Raw genomic sequence first — 27,097 nt, 5'->3', positions numbered from 1 at the left:
AGTGCCGCTGGTGTGTCAGAAAGACTCACAGCAGTCTCTGCGCTAACATGAGTACAACCAAAGAGAGCTCGCGTAAGAGACAAGATAGTTCATCACCGCCGGAATCCGTTGCGTTACAATGGAAATTCCTCGGGACAAATCATCCCGTGCAGGCCTCGCAATGCGACCTGCAGATTAACTAACATACACAAGCCATCGTTGCAAGAGTATATAGCTAAAAATGTTTTGTCGATACCGGTAAAAAAAAAAAAAAAAAAAAAAGCGTGCTATGCACTACAGACAACATTAATGTTAAATACGACTCCTACGTAGTACAAACGCTGCCTTAGGTGTAATTAGCTCAGCAAAATTACTTCTAAAAAAATAAAAAAAAATAAAAAAAATCTTTTGCAGATATATCGGGACTTTAACGACGATAAAGGCACTCGTATCGAGCACTTGACCCACATAAAGAAGCGGGGTAGTCTGTTTTAAGGCGTGTAAACGAAGGCGGAAGTAGTTGGCGGGGAAACATCTTGTTTCGTCATCAGACCCGATCCAACCCCTGAAGCTCCTTGTTCGAGGAGACGAGAGGCCGCCCTGACAACAGAGACACCGACCCATCCCCTCTCCGTCTCCAGCACGAGTCGGCAACTCGTTGAAGGAAAGCGCAGCCCTTTGTTTTGTTGTTTTTTTTCCGCTGACCTCCTCCCACCACCACCACCACCACCCCCTTTTTGCCTGTCCCCCCCCCCCCCAGGTTTCTGCTTCATCCCGCCGCGCGTCCTTTCACCATGGCGGCGAGTGCGAAACGAAAACAAGAGGAGAAGCACCTGAAGATGCTGAGAGAAATGACGAGTTTGCCTCCCAACAGAAAGTGCTTCGACTGCGACCAGCGCGGCCCGACCTACGCCAACATGACCGTGGGCTCCTTCGTGTGCACCTCCTGCTCCGGCATCTTGTAAGTATGAAGCTAACAAGAGTGACCATCAGCTCAGACATGGCGCGCACGACATCGGGGTTTTTTTTTTATTTAATTTTTATTTATTTATTTTTTTTTTTTTTAGCCCGCTTCGGCTCCACGTCGGGCAAACTGGACCCGCTATAATAAGCCCGACCGGCGCTTAGCTTAGCGTCAGACAGACAACCAGCGGCGTCAGAGTGAGTTGAGCTGTTTTGACATTGTCTTGCCGTGCTGCGTTGGGCGGGGTACGCGGAGGTGCCGGTGCTCTGCAAAGCCAGCTACCACCCTACTACTACCACCACCACCACCACCCACCCCTACCACCCCTCCCAAATGCTTGGCCATCTTGAGCTTCCAGTGGAGCCGGGGAATTTATCTTGACACCTGCAAGCTCGGTCTACAGATAAGACAGCTGCTGCTGCTGCTGCGACCGGTTGCTGGTCACGTCAGGAAGCACTGCATTGTGACTGAGCTAATTGACTTGCTTACGGCATAGCCCTCACATTCACAGACACGTGGATGCTCGTATATCCACGTTACTGTAAGAGAAAAAAAAAAAATCATGCTGAGACTTGATCATCTGTCTTGACTAAATATTATCACTGTTTTATGAGCAAAACTAGTGTTTCCTGTATTTTGTAGTAAGTAAAGCAAAACAAAAGCCCCTGAAAAAAAATAAAAAATATATATATATATGTTACCGGATAAGTTTGTCTTGACATTGAACCGTGTGGAGAGTCATCAGTTTGATATCAATAACTGATCGTCGTCGGTGCTAAACCTTGAAAGGAGACACTCGGGGATGTGAGGGCCAGGTTATTTTGAGATGCCATTGATGGATGTAACAGCCGTATATTCATGCCATCATCAGCTGTATTTAGTCCAGCCATCTATTTTTAATATTTAGAAGAATTAATGTTACGCTGGTCTGGCCAAAAATAACAGCAAGACTTTCACTCCACAAGCAGCTTTAGTACAAATTCCTCCTTGTCCGCAACTCGCCTTTCAAAAACCTACCGACTGCTTTGATAGTTTTGAAGTGTTTTGACTTTAGGTGGCATTTGCCTGACTTAAAGCCTTTGCTGTGCAGTTGTGTAACCAAGCATCTGTAGCTCGGGATTTGGGATTAGTGAAGCATTCCATTTCTTCTTATTCAGCAACAGATATATCATCCACTTCAGTTCAGCTGTCAAACTGTGCATGTTGAAAAGGCTTTGCTTTCTGTGTGTGTGTGTGTGTGTGTGTGTGGTGCTGTCCACTTTTAGAAAACAATCGAAAGCGGCGTGACGCTGTATTCGCAATTTATTGCGCCATTCTCTTAAAAGTTTTGGATCAGTTGCACATTAAATACCAAAGTGACAGACAACATGGAGGAAACTGACATTTCCTGACATTTAGGTCGCTCAAAATTCCTGCATCGGTTGCTGAAGTATGCACACAATAGAGTTCCCCCTCCGTACACCAGAGCTGCAGAAAGGATTTTTTTTTTTTTTTTTCTGCCTATGCTTGTATTGCTCCATCTCAAACCTTGAATCACAGGTTTGATGTTCTCCCACCAGAGATTCAAATTGGAAATTCTGCTCCTCTCTGTCACACCACAAAGTCCCCTTTTCTTCACAATTAATTCACTTTTTTTTTTTTTAAAGAGGTTTATTTTTTTACTTATCACAATAATATATCTCAATAGGCTTTTAGCAGGTAACTCAATAAACTCAATCCATCCACCCTATTCTGCTCACGTCAGTCAGCAGCCTGCACCAGTCCCTTTTAACGCTTTATGGAAATCACCTTGCCATTCTCTATTTATGTATAACGGTTATTGTAAAGATGTTGCAGGGGAAAGGGAAGGCATTTGTTGCTCAGTCAGTCCCCACTCATCAGGTTTTAGTAGGTGGTGGAATAAATGACTGTTTGGGCACACTTTTAAATATTTGTTCCCTCTCAGACTTTGCCTCAGATTCAGCTGCTGTTTGACTGCGTTTGTGACCTTAATCTCTGCAAACAGTTTTATCTGTCTCCACTTTGAACGTGAAGGTTATTTACTGTAGCGCTGAAAAGCACGAGATTAATTGCGTGTTTGCTGATGGGCAAAGTTTGCCCTCCATTTCACTTCACCAGTGGGCCTGTGGGGTCTCCACTGTGTATTTCCCACGTGCTTGCCCGATGGCGTTACATTCTGTTATGAGTTAATTGAGTTCTTTTATAGCTTGAAATCACAATTCCCACATCCTTCCCTGTCTCTTCTCTTGACTCTCTCACTGACTGCTGGTTAAGACGGAATATGTTGGGGGCGGGGGATTAGCATAAAATCTTCCCTTCGGACAAGAATGAGTTTGAAAGGATCGATGTCTGTTTGATGTATGCAGGAAGCCTGGTGTGATTGTAGGCTCAGGAAGTGGTGTGGCCTCACTGCGCTGCTACATCAGCAGCACGTGATGTTTCTGTGTTCAACAGGAAGTGGCTGAGAGGTCACCGTCTGTCTCTCTTGTTCCTTTTCATTCTAGAGAAGCAAACTGCAACTCTCCTGTAAGAGAGAAAGAAAAAAAAAAAAATCATGCTGAGACTTGATCATCTGTCTTGACGAAATATTATCACTGTTTTATGAGCAAATTAGTGTTTCCTGTATTTTGTAGTAAGTAAAGCAAAAGCCCCTGAATATTACAGGTGATATTTTGCTGAGGCAATCATTGAAAGTTGGTTTAATTCATGTCAGTCATTTTGCACTTTCCCTTTTTTGCATTTTCAGTTTGGACAATTCAAGGGTGATAGCAGGGTCACCGCTACCTATCTCCTACCAACCTTCTCCCTCCACAGTTGTGGTTGTTTGATGGGTGGAGCTGGAATCTGCTATGTAAACACATTCCTTGTGAAGGTGGAGACCTTCCCAGGAGGAACACCACTCACAATGTCTCGTTATGGAGAAGTGCTCACGGCAGGAAGTGACCCCACTTGGCCTACGTGTTCCTGAGTAAGCAGGGCTGCAACAGTGACTAGAACATACGAGAGGTGTTGAGGTGTCAAAGACGCCAAATGTCATGGCTAATATAAATCAATGGCTTGTTACTGAACATGACTTGAACTTTAAAACTTTTCCTTTCTCCCTCTGACATTGCATATCTTACAAAGGTACAAAATCTGTGAAATGCTGTCGGGGTGATTAATTAATTATTATGGAACCTGGCATAAAGGCTGATTTAAAAAGTGAGCCTTGTGTGAAGGAGAGGTATTGTCATTTGATAAAATTGTTGAAGAATGTGTAAACTATATTCTCTTTCTGGGGACCTAAAGCAGCAAAAGGAAGATTTTTTTTTTTTTTGCATAGCTTCTCCATTCTTTTGAGACTTAATGTTGGCAGTTTCTCTCACCCTGGAGCTGTTACAGTATGCAAATGAGCTGAGTTTTCCCCCGTTTGAGCTGTTCTGATGCACAGTAGTTCATAATTATTTCACTGGGCAATATGTGATACTATTCTCTGAAACACTGTCACTCGTGAAAATCGATGGGCTCTGATTGAGTCGTTAATCATTATATTAAAAACATTGCTGCTGTGTACAATATTATGATGTAATTAGCAGTTTTTTTTATAATTTTGTGTATGATTGTTATGATTATTTAAATGATTACTAATTATTACTAATTTAAATCTCCCAAAATATATAAACCTACTGTCACTGAAGAATATAATGACATAATAGTGAGCGTGTGCGACTGCAAGACCATCACGTGTCACTGTACTCGGTACCAGACAGGATCCAGATAACAGGAATAATCTGACAGTTTACTTTACTCTACCGCAGAGTTGCCCGATAGCGATCACACTGATTATAAGAGTGTTCCTCATTTTGTAGCAACTGTTTGTAAATAATATATTATACAAGATTTCAAAATTTAGAGAGACTTTGGTTGAAACAAGGTAAGCAGACGGGTTGTATTTTTTTTTGTTTTTTTTAAATGTATTGTCACATTCAAATAAAATACAGTTAATCAAATTAACAAGCAAAAACTAACACAAATAATATAACCAGTATTGGAACTCCGTAATGGGACAACTGGGCAGAGACACGCTGCTGTCATATTTAGACCTTAAGGGCTATGGAAGTTTCTCCCTGTATCTGGCCTAGTTTCATCTTCATGAAGATCTGATCACTTACCAACCTCAGGGCTCGGAAAAACGCATGAAAACTCAAATACACATAGACTCACTCATACACTGTATTTTGTTTTTGCACGGATTTGGTTCTGACAGTAATTAATCCCTTCAGTGATTCATTTCTTTTTGATTGGTGTGTCTGAAAACAGTCAGAACTATGTAATTATTCAGTTACATCTGCCACTAATAATTCCTTTTAATAATAATTTTTTTTATGAATTATATTCATCTCAAGAACCCTTAGTGATGTCATGACTGGTTTGTATGACTAACAGCCTTAAAGCCCTCTGGTCTCTGGTTTGTAGTAAGAAAAAGAAATGAAACCCCCACACAAATTTGTATCATTTATTTAACAAGTCATTTCAACAGTTAACTGATTTATCATTTCTTTGTCCTTTGCTTGATTTGGTGAATAAGCAGTTTTTTTTTTATTTTTATTTCAATGGTAGCTTCTGTATATGTTGAAATGTAACATGTCACATATTTTTGGTATTATTTCTGAGAAAGTTTTAGCATGACGCATCTGGGCCACAAGTTGATAAAGAGCCCCTAAAGAAATGGCCCTAGATCCCACACATCCACATCTAGTTGAGGGCACGATTGCAGCTTTCCAATAGAAACATAGTATCTCATGTTGGTGTATACGTCTGTTTTCAGTCTTAAGTTCGTGAATGTGAATTGACACAACTCCTCAGGTGATTGCCATTCTGTCCGCGCTAACTGTTGTACCTGTTGTGTGTAGTAACGCGTTGAGGAGCAGGCAGCTGATTGGTGGATGTGTAAAGAATGGGAGGGAGGGGGGTGGGGGGGGGTGAAAACGAGGTCTGTAAGGGCTAACGGCAGTGAATAATTTAGCACTCTTGTGTCGTATTTCTACTGTCTTTAGGATCTGACTCCTCAATATGTATAACATTGTGTTTGTAAATGTGACACTGTGGATCTCATTTCGTCGGTAGTTGTAACGACTACATTACCAAACTGAGCAAATACAAGTTTAACCATGTCAGTTGTGCACCACGTGTAAAATATACTGTAAATCTTTGTGTAACGTCAGCATACATCTAATGTTACCACATCGTTTTCACAGAGGATATAACATTATTTGTGTTTAGATGATGCATTTTAAACATTAGAATTGGAATGCCTAAACTTAAAATTTGACAACCACTAAAGTAGTGAGATGTACGTTTTATGTTCTGTCCATTCTTATTAATATAAGGACAGAAATGATTGAAATAAAGGTCGGGGAAGGCCTTAGCAAAAAAAAAAAAAACAACCTCATAATACACATGCAGGGGAAACGTAAAAAGCCATGTTTCATTTCTGAAGGCCTTTTGAAACATTAACTCCATGTATGTGAGAGGGTTTTGAACACCAGTTCAATCCTTGTAGGGGATATGGTCGGGCATAATGTTGGACTGGACTTTATATTCATTTTGTGTCCTTAAAAGGGTTTTAAAGGGTATGTTAGCCGTCTTCGGTGGTATTGGATGAATGAATGAATCCACCGCACAAACTGGGAAAAGACAGCAGCTGTTGTGCTGCTGACGTGCTGCTTCTGATTGGAATGTAGACAAAACATGAAAAGATACTTTGGGATAGTGTAAAAAAATCTTAATATATATTAATGACGTCTGTTGGTTCTACTGACTGCTCAGCACTTAGGCTTCTGTGAAAGAAACATTTGTCTGTGTTGTTTCCTTCATAGTTCAATGGATAATTGTATTACTCAGGTTGCTAAATGGTTAAAAACGCTTTTCTTAGACTGATGATAACACTGTTTAGCACCGAAAGTTAGTATGGGAAGCTCTCAAAACAAATCCTTTTTTTTTTGTTGTATTAGATTATAGTTATCTTTTCCTTGTTCTGATGCCTGTGGTGTTCAGCAGTTACACTTTAGTCACAGCTAAAACATTCTGTTTGCATGCTGGGTCACCTTCACAGACAAAACAGAGGATGACCTTGCAGCCAGTTCTACATTAGTTTTCACTTACTAGTCTATCCAGGAAAAAAAATACTCTGGCAAGCAGGCCTGGAGCTTAATATCAAAGCCTAATGATAGCTCTTATTCACTATTACTGTTACCAGGCATTTTTATTTTGGGCCATTGGTGCATGAGTTGTGACCTTCTCGGCGATATGAACAAGGCTTGTGTGGGCTAATGGGCGTTTCTCCATAATTGAAGTTTCTATATTAAGGGAGATTGCTCATTCTTTTACTGTACTGACAACCTCAGTTCAATCAGTGTCAAGTAAGAGAGAGTTTTGCCCACTTCCTTTGTTCTGTTCCACTCCCTTTCTTTTCCTGTCAGTCTGTCTCTGTCATTATTTGTCTGTCATTTCTCTCTTCAATGCTGCTGTCTTCCAATCCTCAGTTTCGCACACCAGTAGCCAGTCAGCTTATAGCTAATTAAATGGCTCTGTCCCGAGAGGTGGGCTCTGGAGTATGTCCAGATGAGGTTTTCATCTGCAGTGTCTCCAAATTAAATTGACCCCTGTTTCCATTTCTCCACCTACAGACGTGGACTGAATCCACCCCACAGAGTCAAGTCCATCTCCATGACAACCTTCACGCAACAGGAAATTGAGTTCCTACAGAAACATGGCAATGAGGTAGGAATGGTGACGTTCTGCCCTGTCACATCACACCGTTATTAATTAAGCTTGAGGTCAACTTTCCCACTTAGACTGGATGGCTTTCCAGAAAATTTTAGTTTGGCCCTTTGTTGAGCTCCAACTGTTTTATCATTTATTTTCTTTGCATGTATTATATTTAATAGACACTATTAGCTCTATCTTAGAAACGTCTGCAAGTGTCTTGACTATTTTCAGACCGACATTGTTGTAATTTTCTCATCCAGCACCCACGTTGATAAAATAGCATATGTACTTGTGCCTCTCCAAGCACCCATGGGTGTGTTGGTCTTTCAATGAAATATGGTCAAGCGAATTGTTGGTGCATCGCTGTCTTGAGGAAAATGAAAGCAATTGTTCAATTGACCAACAAATCCGGGTCTTGCATCAAATTCACAGTATTCTTCTGTTATTTCGGGAACATATTATTAAAACAGTAATTGCTACATACACAGAGAGCAGCACACCAACATGGAAAAGATTAAAAACAATTAGATTACAACGTCAAAGTTTATTGCTGTGTGCATCAATCTGCTCAGTCTGCTCATGAATGCACCACAACAGACTTTTTTTTTTCATGGCAGATATGTTGACTTGTCATTCTGGAAAAAGCACAAGTGTATTAATGATGGCTCAGTTCCATTAAGTGTCCCAGTAAGTCATGACGGTGAATCAGCATGCACTAAAGCAGGACCTCCTTTAGGTGGAAAGCAGCCATCTTTGATATACCTGAGTTTTCCCCCAATGACAAGTCAAAATGTCTGCCATGAAAAAGGTCTATATTTGGCATAACAAGTTAATAAGAAGATAATGGGCCTTCGATAAATTGTCCTTCGAAATTGCATCCCATGTATTGTATTGACACGTACTTTAGTTTTGAAAAGTGCAATCAACTATTGGGTACTTATGGGCTCCAGGACAACTGTAGAAATCATGACAATTTATAGCACATAATTGGTATCTTTTTTTTTTTTTTTTTTTTGAATTTTTGAATATTTTGTAAAATGCCAGTAGAATAAATATGCACAGTCAAAGGAGAGAGTTTCTTTATAAAATGTGTCTTCAAATTCATCACCTCTCAACTGTTCATCATAATCTGACGGAGTAGTACCACATCTTTGTACTGCACAGACGAACCAAAGTGCATCAAGTACGCCATCATTCAGGAGACGGTTCTGGTAAACAGAGTATGAAATAGAGCAATGCCACCTGGGAAGCACAACCTATTAAAAGCTGTAGGAAAGTGGCAGGGCAAGCATGCGGGAGACTCAAGGTTGGAGCTGATGCATATATCCTTCGAGGCTGCTGTATGAATATCACTGCCAGCACCTCGATTTATTTTCCACAGAGAGCACTTGACACCGCAATAACTGAAACAACGTTGTGCAGAATATTTAACGCTGTTGCGGTTTCAAAATCCAACTCGTCGTAAAGAAAAAGAGGGGTTAAATGTGCTGTAAGTATGCGTGCATGCCCTCTGAGGTCAGCTGCCAAACAGTGTAATAGTCTAATGTACTCTATAAGAGCCATGCTGACTCTTGTAGTACCATTTCTCCATCTACAATGCACCACTTAACTGTATACCGACTGCACACACACACACATAAAGCCTGTGAATCTCTCTTTATAAGATTATGGAAATACGAAATAATTCTTTCCAAAAACCAAAGCCAGAGAAAAGTGAGACTGATTTTACACAACTACGTTCAACTTGTCTCTTCAAACATAGGGCCGACTCATGTTCGACTCCTTCATGCCAGATACGGCAACCCGCTACATTGCCAGCATGAATTAGCTGCACAAAGTTCGATTTTCCAGACATCAGCAAATTCTCTCAGCGCCGGCTTATCTTTTCATTTGCTTTTGCCTCTATTTCACTTGGTCGGAACAGTTTAATGGCCAGTAATAAAGGCTGACAAGCCCTCCGTAGCGGTGTGTTTGCAACAGAAATGTTCTACCATAAACTACCTGTGTGTTCCAGGTATGTAAACCGATCTGGCTCGGGCTTTATGATGACAGAACTTCCTCAGTGCCAGACTTCAGAGAACCACAGAAAGTGAAGGAGTTCCTTCAAGAAAAATATGAGAAAAAGCGGTGGTAAGTCAGTTTTTCAAGCTAACAGTGCAAAGATCCCAACAATCCCCTGGCAGTGTGCACGGCGCAGACATGGAGCTTTTCTTTGTGTTTTTTTCTTCTCTCTGCCTTGGAATGTCTCACAGGCAGCTCATAGCCGTTTGCCCCGAGCACGCCTTCAAATACCGTTTTTTTTTTTTTTAAATGCACAGAATATAGGTCATTGCAGTCAGGCTGCTTTATGTGCGAGATTGAATTGCTCTTTTGAAGTTATAGATTTAATTCATAGAAATGCGTGAGCTTCAGCCTGGTTGTTGGTGGAGCATTGTGACTCTTGAGCGTGATGACTGATGGGAGCAGTTAATTCAGGCAAATAAAATCAAATAAACTGTCAAATTTAAAGTTGTCATGTAGGGATTTGTTGCCACACTCGAGAAAGAAAACATAAACACATCATGAACACAAACAAAGCTCTTTCTCTGGATATTCACACATTTCAGTTATACTATGCACCTTTTCACAAGGCACGTTTTTAGTCGTCCTCTGGTGTTTAGTCGCTTTATAATCTGACAAAATGAGAGTAAGGAGCTGTGCAAGTTTCAACGTGCCTCTTATGCTGCAGACAGGCATTCTTATTCATGCAGGCCACTCTCTTGTAATACACACACCAGTAATGGTACCTCGCTGTTGTAAATATTCATTAAAAAGAATCACAGCTTCCATTTTGCAGTCAAACATTCCTTGTTATCACATATTGGCTGGCGTAGTTTAAGCGCTCATTTGACCAAAAGACTGGAAAACAGTTTTTTTTAATTCCTTGAATTTGTCAATTTATTGCAAATATTATAAATAATACCATGGCTACTTAAAGTATTTGACTTTACATTTGAACATCACTGCTACATATATATATATATATATATATAGGTAGCTTTTCTTTCTTTTTTGGCGATGCTTTTTTGGCAGCTGCTTAGCATGTGTTTTAATGTAGTGCTTATAATGTGAACTGCTTCCAAGGTACGTACCTCCTGAGCAGGCCAGGGTCGTGGCATCAGTCCACGCTTCCATCTCTGGCTCCTCAAACAGCAGCACCAGCAGCACCCCAGAGGTTAGACCGCTCAAATCCCTGCTGGGGGAGTCGGCCCCCTCTCTACACCTCAACAAGAACACCCCACCAAATCAGGTGAGAACCACACGTATGTGCATGTTGAATTTAAGGTCATCGCCGGAAGCGTTGGCCCACCAGTCAAAGGCTGCTGAGATTTAACAAAAAATAAAAAAGAACTCTGACCATCCAAGGTGATGCAAGTTTCTCCGAGCTGCTCCACACAAACTGGTCCTTCCGTAGTACTTAGTTTTTAAAATTCAACTTAAAATTTTTAATTCTGATTATTTATTCAGACTTTTTTATAAATAACAATATTTACCTGTTGAGATGAGGCTCATCTTTCCTTAACCAGAGTTTTGATATGAATGAAAACACATTGACAAAGAGTGATTCTGCCTTTGTCTTCTTTTCAAATGTTCTATTATCCATTATCTTATCTTCATTAGTCTTTGCATGGAGGTTGTTGTCAGGACTCATTGTCATACGCACATATTACTGCCACATGCAGTTTTGTTTTTTTTCTTCTTCAAATTCATATCTCGTCTTCAACAGTCTCCAGTGGTGAGCCGTGGACAAGCCCATCAGCAGCAGTTCCATGACAAGAAGTTTGACCTCCTCAGTGACTTGGGTGGAGACATCTTTGCTGCCCCGTCCAACATGAACGCAGGCGCCAGCTCCGGTTTTGCTAACTTTGCACATTTCAACAGCCACGCAAGTAAGGAACAGACATTTAACAGATTGATTTACAAAAAACTGAACAGCTCTATATCCAACACACACACACACACACACACACACACACACACACACACACACACACACACACTAAAACAGCAGTGATCTTTTCAAGTCTACAATTTCCTGAGATGTAAAGCTGTAAGGATATGCAGTAGATGAGCAATAACTCCAAGGTTGGTGGAGTAAATGTGGACGTTGTCACATTTTTTCAAAAGGTGTAACTATTGGCATCAAATTATATGCGATGGGGTACCGAGTACATGCCTGTTTTCATTCACCAGTTTCAGTCTCATCTCTAGTTTAAGGTGATTATTGGTTAAATCACCTTACGGTTGAAGTAATGTTGGAGCCATTCTAAATACTTAACAGATAATTCCGGTTGGTTTCAACCTGCCGTGTTTTCTATTAATGTGGTTATTTTTGGTTCTGTGGGTCATGCTGGCTTTGCAGTCTCCACATTTGAGGTATTTTAAGAGACAGCGGCATACTGATTGCTGTTGCTTTTTAACTTACAACTTTTATAACATACGTGGCAGAACTTCTGGGTCATCAAGAATTTTGTTGTTAGCAGCCATGTGTTCCCAAAACCGCAAAACTTAGCCATACATTATGGAATAGTATTAGACTCGCAGACAAATCTCCACAGTTACTAATGTCAGGAACATAAGGCTTGTAGTGTTTGCTTCCCGTGGAGGATAATGTCCTCTCATTTCCCCTTCAAAGAATCATCGAGACTCACCATTAATGCGACGACTAAAGTGTCCTCCACACATGTCCTCTTAGCAAACATGAGCACAGATGTGCACCTCTAAGTTAAATGACGTGTGTCGTCCAAAGCACACATGGCCAAGCTTTACTGTGTGCTCAACAAGGAGTCCAGACAATATCCTTTGGGAAAGAGTGAATGTCACAGCATCCCACTGGCCTTTGAAGCTGCTGTGCATTTTATTAAGTTACACCACTCAGTGATTATCCCTCATATTTACCACATAATCCATTGTATTTGTTTTGTTATCACCCATGTCTTTGGGTGTCATCTGTATAAATCCAATCATCCATTGTTTTGTTTTTTCCCCCCATTGTGTTTTTGTGTTCATCTGTCTGTCTGAACCTCACCTCTATACCACCTCCAGCGGCACAGAATGCCAGCGCAGATGCAGAGTTTGCTAATTTTGATGCATTCGGGAGCACTTCTGGGTCAACAGGTGGTTTCCCCTCTGCAAGCCAAGCTGTATTTCAACCCGCAAATACAGGTAGAGCAAGTTCTTTTCCCTGGACAAAGTACACTTCCACAACCCCAACATAAAGAAATTGGCTTGAAAATAACACACACACACAAATATATCTATATCTATATCATGAATGTACAAAAAGGCTCAACACAAACAATTTATTAACATGGTCAGCCACATTTTCTGTCAACTCATCACCTTTTGGTTTGTTGTTACACACATCCTCTCCTTCCCAAACCTTTCCACATGTGTGATGTTTATTCATCTGATCAAATGTGGAAAAAAACCTCTGTTCACCAGACGGTTGCATTTTTTTTTTCCAGGCGGCACAATAATATTGGCAGCAAATGAAACAGAATCCAAAGTTTGGTTCATGCATTTCTTGAAAGCAAAAAATAGCCAATACATAGTTCTGTTTTCTAAAACAACTCCACTAATGCCCTTGACTACAGTGGAGCACATGATGTTATGTTTACATGGTATGTGCCTTGAGCAAAAGGACAGGGGACTCAGACATATTGTGTTCCAGACAATATTGTACGCTGCTGCTGGCTCTTAAGAAGCATTCACTCTCAACATCACTTGTAACGTATCTATTTTGACCTACTTTCAAAACATCATTTGTCAACAGTAACTAGCCAGATTCACACAGGCGACCCTACTGTCTAAAAAAAAAAAAAAATCGACAACAAACACGAACACCAGAGCTGAAGCTCGTTTATTATTTTTTCGATACAGACACACAATGTATTTCATAAGAATTTACTGTTGGGTCATTTGACAGATAACTCTTACCGAAGGTTTATTACTGCTGTAGTACTGGGACCCTGTAACCACACAGTGCATGCCCCTGTATTTTAGGACCACATCAGGAACCTAACATGTGTAAATCCATATCGGCTGAAAATTAAGCACAGTATGGTTTCGTCAAATGTATACTTTGCTCTCACAGCTGACTGTTTAATGTGTAATCTTGTCGTCTTAAAATATATAATGAAGCACGTCTGCTGGCTGTATTTTTGTACCTGAGCATTTTCCCCTCCAGTTCACATACTCTTCACAAAACAGTGACTCATACACAAACTCCTATTCTTAGGAAAACGTTGTGTACTACAGTGCCCTCTGCTGGAGGTGTTCACTGACTGCCTTGGTGTGGAGAGGCACAGTGCTCTCTGTCCTATGTCTATTGCTTGATGGGTAAACCTCCCCTCTCTCTTCTGTGGCTTTGTAAAATAATCCCTTTCTCTCAGACACTGGCTGACTGTGCTATTCGGCTTCAGCTGTTCAATCTGTCTCGTGTGTTTTTCATCCTTTACTCTTGCAGCAGTTGATTTGCTTTAATTCAACACTTTTAAATACATCTTTTGTTCTTTCTTTTTTTGCCTCTGGTTTAGTTGACATCTTTTCTTTTGTTTCTCCTCCGTCTTCCATTGCTCATTGCCCCATTTCTCCTTCCCTCTTTGATTTTTGGCTGCCAGCGTTCACTGTGCTCTCATCCAGCCGCAGTATGGGTGAGTTCGCCACTGCTCTGCCTCTCCAGGGTGCTCACAGTAAGTCTCTCTCTGGGCTTGCCCTCATAACAGCTTTCACCCTCTTCACCATCTCTGATGTGTAGTCATTTTGATCCTCCTCTCTCTGGATGTAGTGTGTGACTGAGTCTGTCGCTCTTTTTTGGTTCTTAAACTCGGAATCACTGTTTACAATCTCGCTGGTTGAGAACGCTGGTTGGTAATAAGCTTTGATTGTAGTGATAATTGAAAGATAATGCAATGAAAAGACCAAATGGAAGGATATAAGAATTGAATAGCACAAATTAAATATCACAATAAAAGAGAACAGAAATGTATCCTTCCCCGTTAGCGCTCTTGATTTTCCAAATTATTGCTGTGTCACTGGGCTCTATTCCAACGGTTATTTATTGTAAGAGTCTTTATACATATCATGTAAGTTATGTAAGAAATAATTAAAGATAAACCTGATTCCCAGCGATTAGTATCAGTACAAGAAAAGAACATACGCATTTCTGTTTCAAGCTTTTTGGTTTACTTGAAAATCATCAAGATTTTTTTCAAGAACAGGTTTCGCTGTTTATGTCTGGAAGGCTAAAGGCTCTCAATTTCATGCAAACGACACTACTTAAGGTTTTGATCTGATAAAGGCAAACGTTTTTAAAGAGGTAGGATGCCTCAGTATTTACTTGGTGGATCTCCCAGTATTATTTGGGTTTCCAAGGTTTTCACCATTAGTAGATATAAACCCTCTCCGTTTCAACAGGTGCATGCAAGTTTGTACCTGCTTCTATGTAACTTCTCGACAGATCTTCTACAGTTTGTTTCCCCCTGACCTCGAGCTATATATTTTAAATAATGCAATCAACCACTGATGGAGATTTGACCGGTGTGGTGCTTTCAATGTCGTTACTAAAATTGTGTTCTCTCCTTTTCAAGATCACAGACACGTTGCTTAGTCCCAATTAGCTCAGTGTTTTGTCTCTGTAGCCAGTTTCCTTTTATTCCATACTATACAAATCATACTTCTTCATATGCTACCTGTGGTAATCAATCAGATTATCTGCTCTAAAGAAAGTTTAACTTGGAACTGCAACGTTGAACTCTGAGAAGTACTTGAATTGGCATTGTTGTCGAGCATTTACACGTAATGTGAAGCATATTTCATATTTAGGTGTCTGCAGTTGTAAAAAGTATATACAGTTTCTAATTAGGTTTTGCTTCTTGCAGAAAATAGGTGTACATGTGTTGTTGTTTTTTTCTTTCCTCCAAAAAGCACAGACTAACTAAATTATTTTTTTTAAGTTGTTTCCCATGTCAGTTAGTACATTTTTTTTTTTTTTTTTTTTTTTCCTGTACATCCCTTAATCCACAGTGTGGTGCTAAAGTCAGATGTAACTGAGGCACTCGAGAAAGGATCTACCCATTACATCATGTTCCCTGGGATCACGGGCTAATGGGGGAAGCCAGTGTAGTTCAGGGTTGCGGAGGACAAACGTAGCTGTCTGTCCTTTTTAGATATTGAAGGTATCCCATCCCAAGCCTGACTCCACTCCAACTTTACCCTCCATGAAGCTTCTTCTCTCCCTCTCCACCGTGTTTTTGTTGTTACTCAAAACCAACAATTAAGGTCCCCCTTATGACTTTTTAATCTCTCTCTTTCATGCAGGTAGCGCCTCAGGGGGACTACCAAATGCCAGTTTTGCAAATTTTGACATCTTCCCCAAATCGTGTAGTGCTGACTTTGGATCCTTCAGTTCCTCCTCCCAGAGTAACTCCACAGGAGCTGGCAGAGACGCAGTACAGAGTACTAGCGTTCCTGACGATAAATACGCAGCCCTGGCACACCTGGATAACATGTTTAGCTCTGGCAAAACAGAGCAAGGTAAACTTCTCCTGCCTAGCCCGTTTCATAGATCTTAATAATAGGGATAGAGGTTGACTAAAAAAAGATAACGCAACTAAAAAAAATGTAATGTAAGCAGGCACTTAAATTTAAGCCCCTATGAGTTTTCTTCCCTGGGATGGGACAGGCAAAGTCTCTTGAAAAAGAGCGTATGATTTCCATTTTCTAGCAAAGTTCTTTTAGATGGCCCTACCTTTTTTTTTTTTTTTTTTTTCCCTTCACCCTTTGTCAAAATAAGTACCGTGGCCTCTGTGTTAGTGAACCAGCCTCTGGACACAATGGAAATACCTCCTCGCTTTAAAGATTGCCACATGAATCGGTTTGATTGGAGTGCGTTAATGTCACATGGTCAGATTTCCAGCACTCGAGCATCCGCGTGGGCTGGTTTTAGTTCATTTTGTTCATCTTACAAACTGTATTTTTGTGCTAGAAAATGCAAATTTCCTAATGACTGAACATTTATTCCCCATTATTTTGCATTAGGTTGAATATGGCAGCTATCGCCGGACCTTTTGCTTGTGTCCTTGAAAGTTGAAGAACATTTCTGCCTGTATTAGTTGAGCTGAAGTAGATTGAACTCGGCTCTGTTGTCATGTGCTTCTATTGCAGGAGGCGGTATTCCTGCTGGGATGAGCTCAGCCTCTGCAGCGGCGGCAGCAGCGGCGGCAGCAGCGGCTGCGGCAGCAGCAGCAGGAGGAGGAAGAGGAAGAGGAGCGGGAGGAGTGGGTGGTTTTCCTCAGAAGCAGCCATCATTTGGGGACCGCTATGCTGCCCTAGCAGAGCTTGATACTGTCTTCAGCCCTTCAGGCCCCGCCACCAGTGTTTACAACACCACCAGCACCTCGCAAGGGTGAGACACCTCAAAAACACTAAAGTCAGCCCACTTCTACAGTGGGGTCCAAAAGTCTGAATTTGGTTTCACTTTTATAATTTAGCACAAGTTAATACATCTAATTTCTGATAGAATTATCACATTTAGCTCTCACGGCAGCACCGTGACATAATTCTGTAACTCCTGATACACGTTGTGAGTCACAGTTTTTCACATAAAAAATGTTTGAGACCAAGTTATCTTCCTGATTATTGAAACATAGCTGTGTGATAGGTGACGGATCTCAATAATACCGTTAGAATACATCAACAACTGTCTGGCAGTTTTCACAAACAGTTGTTTTCATTCAAAGCAAATTGACCCGCGGACATTCGGTGATGACGTTACCATCTCACAGCTCAGTGCATTTGACCTTTTTTTTTTTTTTTTTTTTTTTTTTTTTTTAAGTAGGCTTTCCTAAACTTTGACTGTGTTGAATGTGTGTCCCTGCAGGGGTGTGTTTGGCACAGAGACTGTGGCATCAGCAGCACAAGCACAGCAGGTCATGCCTGGCATGGCTCAGGGTTTTGGAGGTGAGTCAACCTACAGACTGTGTCCGATGCATTGTGGTAATCATGCTCCCAAATTGAAAGCAATAATTGAATTGTGCAGTTGAAAACATTTGTACCCTTGTAGGACCTTGAATTTCCTGGGTGAGATGTAAAGAACAGGTTGTAGATGTTATTTAAGAATAAAGGTGTGGATCATGAAGATTTTGCAAATGCCCTTCTTTATAAAATCATCATGTAACTGTGTGTCTGACATGGATTAGATTTACTCTTTCTCAGGAGTTTTTTTTTTTTTTTTTTTTTTAACGTTACAACCTGCCTCAGATCATTTTGTCACTTAAATGAAAAAGTTGTTTGGGAAGATGTGGACTGTTTCTTTTTTCTTTTTTTTTTTTTTTTATCATTAAAACAGTTTTTGGTAGCTTAAAGAATTTCCTGGTAAAGACTCGAGGCAAATCTCGATGCATATCCTCAACCATTTTTAACATGTAACAATGCAGCTTCTCTTTCTACTTCTTTATGTTTGGTGACTTGATGTGTTTCTCCAGCAGCTCAGTCGACCAATCCATTTGTAGCTGGTGTCGCCCCAGCAGCGGCAGCTCCCACCAACCCCTTCCAGTGCAACGGCAGAGCAGCAAGTGTTGCAGCTGCAGCAGGTTTGTTTATGTGTATGCCTGCGTGCGCCTGCGAATCTCCTTTCTCCGTTAGCGTAGTAGTTCACGTGAAAATCCACGTATTTTTATTTTTTTAATTTTTCTTGCACACCTAAAGTGGCAACCTTTGCCCATGCTACTACAACAGTGACTATTCCTCAGATCTGTGCCAAACGCAGGAGCAAGCAATCCGTTAGAATTTAGGGGCCGGGTGCCGAACTTCGATACTTTCATGGCACCAACCAAATTGCTCGGACACTATCGAAGATCAAAAAAAATGCCTTCTCATCAGCATCAGTGAGCCAATACAGTGTTTCCATACGCAGGCTCTACCTCGGCAGCCCACCCAGGTAGATAATATAACTCAAACTTGAGTAAATCTTAAACTTTGACACCTTATTTTACTCTTTTCAAACTAATCTTTGGCACCATACCTGTCTGAGTTGTGTGTGTGGTGCAGTAACTGAGTCTTCTCAGTGTGCAGCCAGCTGCAGACTGTCTACTGCTAGCCTGCATGTAAGGCTATAAGGGAACATTGGTAAATTGTAGTGACTACAGATAGTCTGCTTGTGAGATGTTAAGGGCACGTATGTGGATCTACTGATAGCCTGCATCTCGGGTTGTTGTTTTTTTGTTAATTGTATCTACAGATAATAACCTGGACTCTGTCTAAACTGCATGAAAATATTTTTAACCTAATTGTTTATGCGATTGTCTTTTTCTTCAAATATATATATATATTTTTTTTTAAATTGATATCAAGAAAAGTATTGTTCAGAAACCGGTAGTCAAAGGTGTCCGTAAGTGTTTAACATTATCCAGCCACTGAGGTAGTAGAACAAACTGTAGTCTAAACAAGTTCAGAATCCCCACAACCGAGGCTCACTGTCAAAATGTTTAGCAGGACTACTGTTGGCATTCATAGGTGTGTGCATAAGAGATAACAGAATCCGAAAGGTTCACAATTTGAGATTGAGCTGTCTGTCTGATTGTTCTTGCCATGCTGGACAGGCTTGATGAGGGTTCTTCATGGGCAGGGGTATCCTCCCACCTTTGGTAGGTTCCCTTGTGCTGTCTGCTTTCCCTTTGTTCTGCTGTGCTAAGCTCTGGCAGTGACTAACTTCTCCTGTCACAAATCTGTCAGGAAAGTGTAAGTGTGTCACAGAAATAGGGGCGTGACGAAATGTACCTCCATCAGCATTTCACCACAGGGGAGATTGGGTGAAGTTATGGCTGTGCGATATGGATCAAATCAATATTTTTTTTTTTTACCAAGTACCTCGATATCAACGTTACAGCCATGTTGTGGGGCTGACTCTTGATGCTTTTACAAAATATTTACACAAAGAGGTTTTTGATAAACAATCACCAGTAATGTTGATATAATGAATTAGTGGATAAAGGCAAATGCCAGAGCTGCTAATACAGTCTGGTAAGTTCAAACCATTACACCCCTTTACTGTAATGCATCCTTTAAAACCAGGAAAAGACAGCATTTATGACCATATCACGAAATTGCTGTACTCAAAATATTAAACGATAACAAGTTTCATATCAACTCGAGTCCTGGACTTTGTTTAGTGGGCGTTGAATGTAGCATCTCTATCAGTCGTTGAATTGCTCCGTTGGCTGTCTTACCTGTCTGATTCCAGTTGTTGCTCTTGTGTGCTCATCAGAGATCAGACATCACTGGTGCCAAACTTACTGCGAGTGTTGTAGCCTCATGTCTGACTCTGACAACCTTACTCTAAATTTGCATGTTTTTTTTTTTTTTATATATATATACTGTACAAATGCATAACATTGTGAGGTTCTGAAGATCACTGTGGGTTACAGAATCACATTTGTAATTTCTTGCTCACATGCAGTTAATCAGCTGCTTAAACAAACGGCGATCAAATCCGCTGCGAGATCTAATTAATGTATTTCTAAGTCCAAACTTATTGGAGCAGTATTTATTTTTTCTTCTGTTGACTGTTCTGTAACCCGAGCTATTCACCCTCACTCATTTAAGTTACTTAGGGAAATTGCTTTCTAACACAGGAAATTAATACCTTCCTGGTATTTGCATTCTTTCATGAATTTTTTTTTGCGGATGTGTGCTAACTTTTCTGTAATTTTCATTTTATAGGCGCGCGCGTGCGTGCGTGTGCGCGCGCTGTAAAATTCATGTCACAATTTTGAGAATGACATGTAGAGTTCAAACCTGCTTTTGCGCATTGTATGCCATTAGTTTTTGTTGAGTCTTGAATAGGCTTTTCTAACCTGTTGCTTTCCTCATGTGTTTGCAGCATCATTTGGCACAGGCTCCATGAGTATGCCAGCTGGATTTGGGAATGCTGCAGCCTACAACCTCCCCACCAGCTTTAGTGGAACATTCCAGCAACCCTTTCCTGGCCAGGCTCCCTTCCCTCAGCCTCCTGTGTATCCCCAGCAACCCAATGGTGTGTGTGTGTGTGTGTGTGTGTGTGTGTGTGTGTGTGTGTAAATATCTGCATTGATAAAGATCAAATTTAAACTGACATATGCACCTGATTAATTGAATTGTTGCAATAAACACTTTGAAGTGTGTTACTTTCATGTGATATTAAGCTCAGTTGAACGTGACTGAAAAAGTCCTACTTGATTTGTTGCTGCAGTTCATTTGTTGCGTGGATGCGATGTTAAACAACGATGACATTGTTTTTCAGGTGGAGGATTTCCGGCCTTCGGCCAGGCCAAGCCTGTTATGACTCCTTTCGGACAGGCGATAGCCGGACCGATGGTCTCTGGCAACCCTTTCCTGGTTAGTATGATGGCAATGTGGTATGTTTGTCCTGTTGTAGATATGAGCGTTTACACAGGAATGAAAGAAGGGACTTAAGTACCATGATCAAAGTGGTGCTAATCTCTACTACAGAGGAGGAGGATGATGATGATATGAATTTTTAGTTCCATTAAATAGACCAAATACTGCGTTGCTTCTATACGATCAGTCTGCTAAAAAAAAAAAGAAAGAAGCAAACAGTGTTTGGGTTAAAGCTGGGTGTTATCCTTCTATATTAAATCAGTAGCTTTGCTTATTTACACTTTTTTTGGTGAGATATACAAGAAGCTTATACTCTCACAGGGAGCAGAAACTTCCTGAGGTCCACAGTGGTTGCCAAGCATCTGCTCCCAGTTAAGAAATAGTTTAGTTTGTAATCCCCTGGTAAAATGGTGAATTCATGTTTTTCAAGTTAGGTTTTAGTATTAAACAAATGAGATTTAAGACATTTCGCTTCTGGTAAACTGATTCTGTTCCAGCCAGGCTACTTGTTTGCCCCCGTTTCCATGTTTTCTGCTAAGCTAAGTCGGTCTCCAGCTACATATCCAGCATACAGACGAAAGTGTGTTATCAATCTACTCTGTTAACCCTCAGCAACGAAGTGACCTTCCTCTGAATATTGAGTGTCCTCTGTTATTTCATTGCAGGGTGCAGGGCCATCTGCACACTATCCAGCAGGAGGCTCTTCAACAAATCCCTTCTTATAGCGATCCATCTTGTGAGCTTCACTACAGGGTCAACAACTGGGGCGCTTGCACCTATTGCACTGTTTTGTTTCACAAGTAGCTTTAAAAACACAATGTTTGTAAGAATTTGTATTTTCTATCGCGGTTTGTCACAAGTGAGACAGTCATGCTGACGCTGTCTCTGGCAACAAAGTAAAGTGATGGTGTGTGCGGAGGGAGCGGTTGATTCCCTCTTCTCTATTTAACCTGTGAACTGGCCTGGCCTCTACTGAGCCACAATGTATACTCAAACTGGCTGAAAACTAAGTTATTGCGTACAGTGTATCTCATTCATTATGCTGCAATTCTGTACATATTTTTCTTTCAGAAAATTAGCTCTTTGTGCATATCAGTATTTGCATCTAACACACAAGATTTGTTAAGACTGAACTGTTGCTTGGGGTACTGCTAAGGGGTACTGCCAGTTACTGTATTTGTAAAGAACCAAACTTTGTTTGTGCAGGATCCTTTTAGGTGTACTGTTCTCACACAAAAAACAAATGCATATTCTGTTGTTGAAAGATGAAAAAAAAAAAAGAAAAAAGGAGCGAATGCTACATCAGGGACAGGTAAGGGACTACCCTCTCTGCCCTCCCCTGCCCTGCTGACCGAGGCCCGGGTCACAACGCTTGTGAACAGCTGTCACACACATCCATGTGTAACAGGACGGGCGATGAACTGAAAACCACTTACATTGGGTATTAGACAATTTTAAGTTAATGTGTAAATATATACAGTATATATATTAAAAAGGAATTTTAAGTAAGAAGAAATGACCAAAGCATTCATTTATATGGATGCATGTAAAATCCTGTATATTTGTTTTGTATAAAAGCAAAGATTACTATTCATGACGTTGCAGTCGGTAATTTACAGGTTGTTTTTTGTGCTTTTAAACAGGTGTAAGGCCACAGTGGAGATCATTAATCACTACTGATTATCACAGTTTAGTTGCTTGTATTTCAAATCCGTGTTCTTCAGAGTCTGGAGATTCTTCTTCGTCTGGAAGGGTTGTCTCTTTTTTGTTTCTCCGTACTCTCCAAACGCTGTATAGTCCCCGAAGTGAAAAGACAACAGAGATGGCCAAGAAGTAGCTGGCATATATGGTGAACTGCAAAAGAGCACACAATTTCAGAACAGGTTTATATCGTCGAAGGACGTATAGACACTTTTGCTGGAAATATTTTGTGATCAGACCAGCTCACCTGAGGAATGATGGCCAGGCCCAACCCTCCACTGTCTACCACAATAGAGGTGATAATTGTCTGTAGAGCCAGCGCTCCAAAGTTGTTTGCTCCGAAGACCAGTGCATACCTTTCCATTGACAGGCCAGCTGCAATCTGATACCTAGGACAAGTATAGTGTTGTTTTTGTTTTTTCTAATATTCTTCTGGTTATGCCTGCTGTAAAATTTGGACGGAATCATGGGGTACAATGATGTGACGTAAAACGCTTACATTGCTATTGTTATTAGCAGCATATACAGGCACTTGAAAATGATGTAACCACAGTAGCAGACCCAGATGTTGCCAATGAAGGTCATGAGGAACAGTGCAACTGCCCCTAGTCCGGAGAAAGCACCCAGGGCCAGCTCCCCCCACTGCTCCCATCTCACCTCGGTGAAGCCTACACTATAGGCACTCGCTGCACCTGTAAAACACATCAGTTTAGGATAAGTGCAATAGAAAAGACAGGTGATTAAGTACTGATAAAATAGCTTTCATATCTATGACCACCAACAGCTTCTATTTGTTTGGGGGGTTAAGTTCTAGTCTGTATTCTGCACCGGCAAACTTTATCTGACGTTGCTTACTCAACAGGTTGGACACTGCCTCCACGCCTCCATTGTAAATGCTGAAGTTCTGAGAAGGCTGCACATGGTCCCACAGCACCTGTGAGATACATTGAGGGGATTTTGATCACACTTGTGGGCCCAATTATGACTTCAGAAGAGAGCATTGGAAGGGGCACTTGCTCAGCACAGATGAACCCACTGTACAGCAATTGGATCAGTTTAAATTCCATTTGGCAATTTAGATTGGTGCTCTGATGGTATATTACATTTTCATGACATTGTGCTTCAAGTTTTCTCTTTTTATTTTTGTGTTTTTGTTGCTTTCTCAACTAACCTGCACATAGTTGACTGTCTGGTTGTAGCCGCAGGTTGCCATTGCCCACCACACTGACCAGTAGAGCAGCTCTCTGGAGGAGTAGCACTGGCGGAAGTCCCTCCACAGCTGGAGGACGACTTGGCTGCAGCTCTGCGCAACAACAGACTCGTCGACTTCCTCAGCTACAGGCCCTTTTCCCTCCAGTCCTTTTTCTGCATCATTCCGCATTTCTCCTCCCTCCGCCCTTTCACGTCTTGCTTCTTCGAGGGATGTCTTTGATTTGCTTGAGTGTTCCGTTGCGCCCACGGTCCCATCTCTGCGCCCCTTCGTTTCCTCCGCTGCTGTTTTCTGTCCAGAGCGTCTCTGGTGAAAGAACATGCTACGCTGCGGCATTGGCAGGAGGAGGGAAGTGAGGAGGGCGATGGCAGTGAGAACCAGAGTAAGCGTCAGGATGTTTTTGTAGGACATGAGGTTGAAGCTGACAGACAGCTGACCCAGCACCGAGCCCACGGTGTACCCCAGGAGCTGGACAGTGCGGCTGTACGAGGTGGCCTTCCGGTATCTCTTCAGATCTACCGCGCTGTAATAAACGGTATATTCAAAATGACATGTCGGTTCCAAACACAGTTAAAAAAAGAAAATCCAGACCGCTGACGTGTGACAGTGGCATGACCTGTAGATGTAGGAGAAGTAGGCCACGTCGCTGGCCGTCACCACCCCGTAGAAGAATTGCATGGCCTGCATGGCTGCCACGCTTTCCGTCCACAGCAGCAAAGCTGTGGTGATGACGAGCATAACGCACTGGAACACCACTACGGGCTTGTAACGCAGCCAGTCGGTCAGCAGGAACACCGGCACCAGCACGGACAGGTAGGAGTACGTCCACACCGGGAAAATTTGATTGTTAACCTGACAAGGAAACCTTTTTTATAGAAGTAGTCATATGAAAGAGCGATCGCATGTAAGACGGGAACTATTGTCTCAACAACAAAACAAAACAAAATCGAAGGTTTTGTTACAGTGATTAGATTTTTACCACCCAAATCTAAAAAAGAGGGCGGTGCAGTGGTTTGGCGTTGTCGCCCCGTAACGAAAAAGGTTCCAGGTCTGATTCCGGGTCTGGGCCTTTCTGTGTGGAGTTTGCATGTTCTCCCTGTGCCTGCGTGGGTCCTCTCCTGGTACTCTGCGACCCTGTGATGGACTTGGCGAGCTGTCCATGGTGTAGCCCTGCCTTCGCCCAAAGTGAGCTGGGATAGGCTCTCCCCCCCCCCCCCCCCCCCCCCCCCCTCCACACACACACACACACACACACCGGCCCGCCCCCCACCCCCGTGACTGTTCAGGATAAAGCAGGTATAGATAAGGGACGGATGGAATATAAACAGATTGAAGTAAACTCTTTAGTGTGATTCAACAACTTGTGTGTTATTATTTAACATGTGTGTGTAATTTCTGTAAGAACAAAAAGATTGAGCAGCCTAACATGATTAATTTTAGGTTTTGTTATAACATAAAATGAACATGGCTGTACCATCAGTTGTCAAATTGCTCTTTTTTTCTGAATTGTATTGGCCTATATTGTTCCAATATACCGTATTTTTTCGGACCATAAGGCGCACTTAAAATCCTTAAATTTTCTCACAAATTGACAGTGCGCCTTATAATCCAGCGCGCCTTATGTATGGTTACTTGTTGTGCTTATTGATCGATTTTATGTGGTACAATGCGCTCAAAAATCTGTCGAAATGTGTAAGTACGACTTTGGTAAGCAACGAAGCCGCTCCGCTCAATGGATATTCGGAGCATTACGGTAACGCGGTGCCAGTACCTGATCGCCCCGTAACAGGAATGTAATGTCTAAACTAAAAGTGCATTCATGTAAGGCAGCCCGCGCCCGGAGTTTGATTTACCGGACTGTGTTGTTTTGCTTAATGCGCCTTATAATCTTATAGTAATAAAATTATAAAATTAAAAAAAATTATAGTCTTATGTGTGAACATAGACATGTTAATTTACAGTGCGCCTTATAATCCGGTGCACTTTATAGTCCGAAAAATACAGTAGTTTAAGGCTCTTAAGTCGTTTTGTTTTTTCTTTTATACCTGTTCCGTTGTCAGATTCTTGTCCGGTCCAGTCAAGTATGGAATGAGGAAAGGCTCCAGCGGTTTAACTGTACTGAAGAATCCATAGCTGCACAGCAGAGCGGTGGGATACCTCCAGTCGGACCTCCACCTTTTCACTGCCTCCATGTTCTTCTACCCGTTTTAGGTGTGCGTATGTGTTGGTCGGTGTGCAGCTCTCCTGGTCCTTCCTGCCTTCAGAGAGAAACCCTGAGATTGTCTGAGCAGTGAGCTTGTTTTGTCAATCAACAACGCGGTCAAAGAGCAGCATAACCTTGGCGACACACCAGCTCAAGCTGAGGTGTGTAACAAATTGAGAGGTGGGTAGAGTAGTACAAAATTGTACTCCAAGTAAAGGAAATCACTAAAATAATTAACTGAATTAAGCTACTAAAAACAAACTTCAGTCACAAGAAACTTAGTAAGCCAAAGTAAAGAAATACCCACCTCTTTTATTTGATGTATATAGGACTGACTCTCTCTGAGGTTCTCATCAATCAGGTTTACGAATCAGGTGTCACATATACAGTACACTTCACTTCAAATTAGTCTGTATCTCTGGATAGAATAAAAAAGAAATACCATGTGACTGTTACGTTATTATTATACTATACATTTTATTGCATTCTTTGCTTTGTTTAACCATATCATATATCATCAAAATAAATCTGTTAATAAGATAAGGAAAAGGACTGTGGATCATGTTCATTATGTCAAACATAAAATACTCTTTCTGAAAACAGGCGTACACGTTAAAAAGACTAGTGATTTCCACACTATTCACCTAAACTGAATTACAGCAATTCATAAAACAGCAAAATATACAGTAATGTGATACACTATAAAAGCAGCATAATTCTGAGATTGGAGCAGGAGGCGAGATGATGAAGGATGCCATCTCCCTGGTCTTTAAAATGACTAAAATGCATTCAGCCATCCAGCCAACCAAGTGGCAGAAAGAGTGCAGGGCAGAGGGGTGGTTGAACATGTTAGTCAAGTCTGCCTGATTTA

General features: G+C 41.4%; 2 protein-coding genes across 5 annotated transcripts; one reads left to right on the top strand and one right to left on the bottom strand.

Moving 5' to 3' along the window:
* The first annotated feature begins 530 nt into the window (after positions 1-530).
* On the top strand, positions 531-22,704 carry agfg1a (ArfGAP with FG repeats 1a). 4 transcript variants are annotated; one of them, XM_069147860.1, is made up of 15 exons: positions 531-940; positions 7,612-7,705; positions 9,708-9,823; positions 10,817-10,982; positions 11,460-11,622; positions 12,779-12,898; positions 14,356-14,427; positions 16,055-16,270; positions 16,901-17,141; positions 17,616-17,695; positions 18,220-18,327; positions 19,336-19,380; positions 20,616-20,768; positions 21,015-21,109; positions 21,778-22,704. In XM_069147860.1, exons 1-15 carry the CDS (start codon positions 774-776, stop codon positions 21,835-21,837), a joined length of 1,896 nt encoding a protein of 631 aa, XP_069003961.1. In that variant the 5' UTR covers positions 531-773; the 3' UTR covers positions 21,838-22,704. The 4 variants fall into 4 exon arrangements, with proteins under 4 accessions (XP_069003961.1, XP_069003959.1, XP_069003958.1 ...); XM_069147858.1 differs by lacking the exons at positions 14,356-14,427; positions 19,336-19,380 and having other exon boundaries at positions 18,223-18,327; XM_069147857.1 differs by lacking the exons at positions 14,356-14,427; positions 19,336-19,380.
* Positions 22,609-26,215, bottom strand: slc19a3a (solute carrier family 19 member 3a). The gene is made up of 7 exons (XM_069147862.1): positions 26,069-26,215; positions 24,640-24,875; positions 23,985-24,546; positions 23,669-23,747; positions 23,313-23,505; positions 23,061-23,202; positions 22,609-22,966 (listed from the first exon to the last, which is right to left on the bottom strand). The coding sequence occupies exons 1-7, from the start codon at positions 26,213-26,215 to the stop codon at positions 22,796-22,798; spliced, it is 1,530 nt and encodes a 509-aa protein (XP_069003963.1). The 3' UTR covers positions 22,609-22,795.
* Positions 26,216-27,097: the final 882 nt, after the last annotated feature.

The sequence above is a fragment of the Embiotoca jacksoni genome, unplaced genomic scaffold (assembly GCF_022577435.1).
Source record: "Embiotoca jacksoni isolate LCO1_2020_lvr unplaced genomic scaffold, fEmbJac1.0.p SCAF_14, whole genome shotgun sequence".
NCBI classification, from domain to species: Eukaryota; Metazoa; Chordata; class Actinopteri; family Embiotocidae; genus Embiotoca; species Embiotoca jacksoni.
This window is presented reverse-complemented; position numbering and strand designations above follow the sequence as displayed.

Excerpts from the sequence above, each read along its gene's own strand:
- slc19a3a (XM_069147862.1), bottom strand. The coding sequence starts at position 26,215 with ATGGAGGCAGTGAAAAGGTGGAGGTCCGACTGGAGGTATCCCACCGCT. Across the intron at positions 23,748-23,984 it reads AGACAGTCAACTATGTGCAG|GTGCTGTGGGACCATGTGCA; the intron begins GTTAGTTGAGAA and ends TGTATCTCACAG. Across the intron at positions 23,506-23,668 it reads GGCAGTGTCCAACCTGTTGA|GTGCAGCGAGTGCCTATAGT; the intron begins GTAAGCAACGTC and ends TGTGTTTTACAG.
- agfg1a (XM_069147860.1), top strand. The coding sequence starts at position 774 with ATGGCGGCGAGTGCGAAACGAAAACAAGAGGAGAAGCACCTGAAGATG. Across the intron at positions 941-7,611 it reads ACCTCCTGCTCCGGCATCTT|ACGTGGACTGAATCCACCCC; the intron begins GTAAGTATGAAG and ends CTCCACCTACAG. Across the intron at positions 20,769-21,014 it reads GTATCCCCAGCAACCCAATG|GTGGAGGATTTCCGGCCTTC; the intron begins GTGTGTGTGTGT and ends ATTGTTTTTCAG.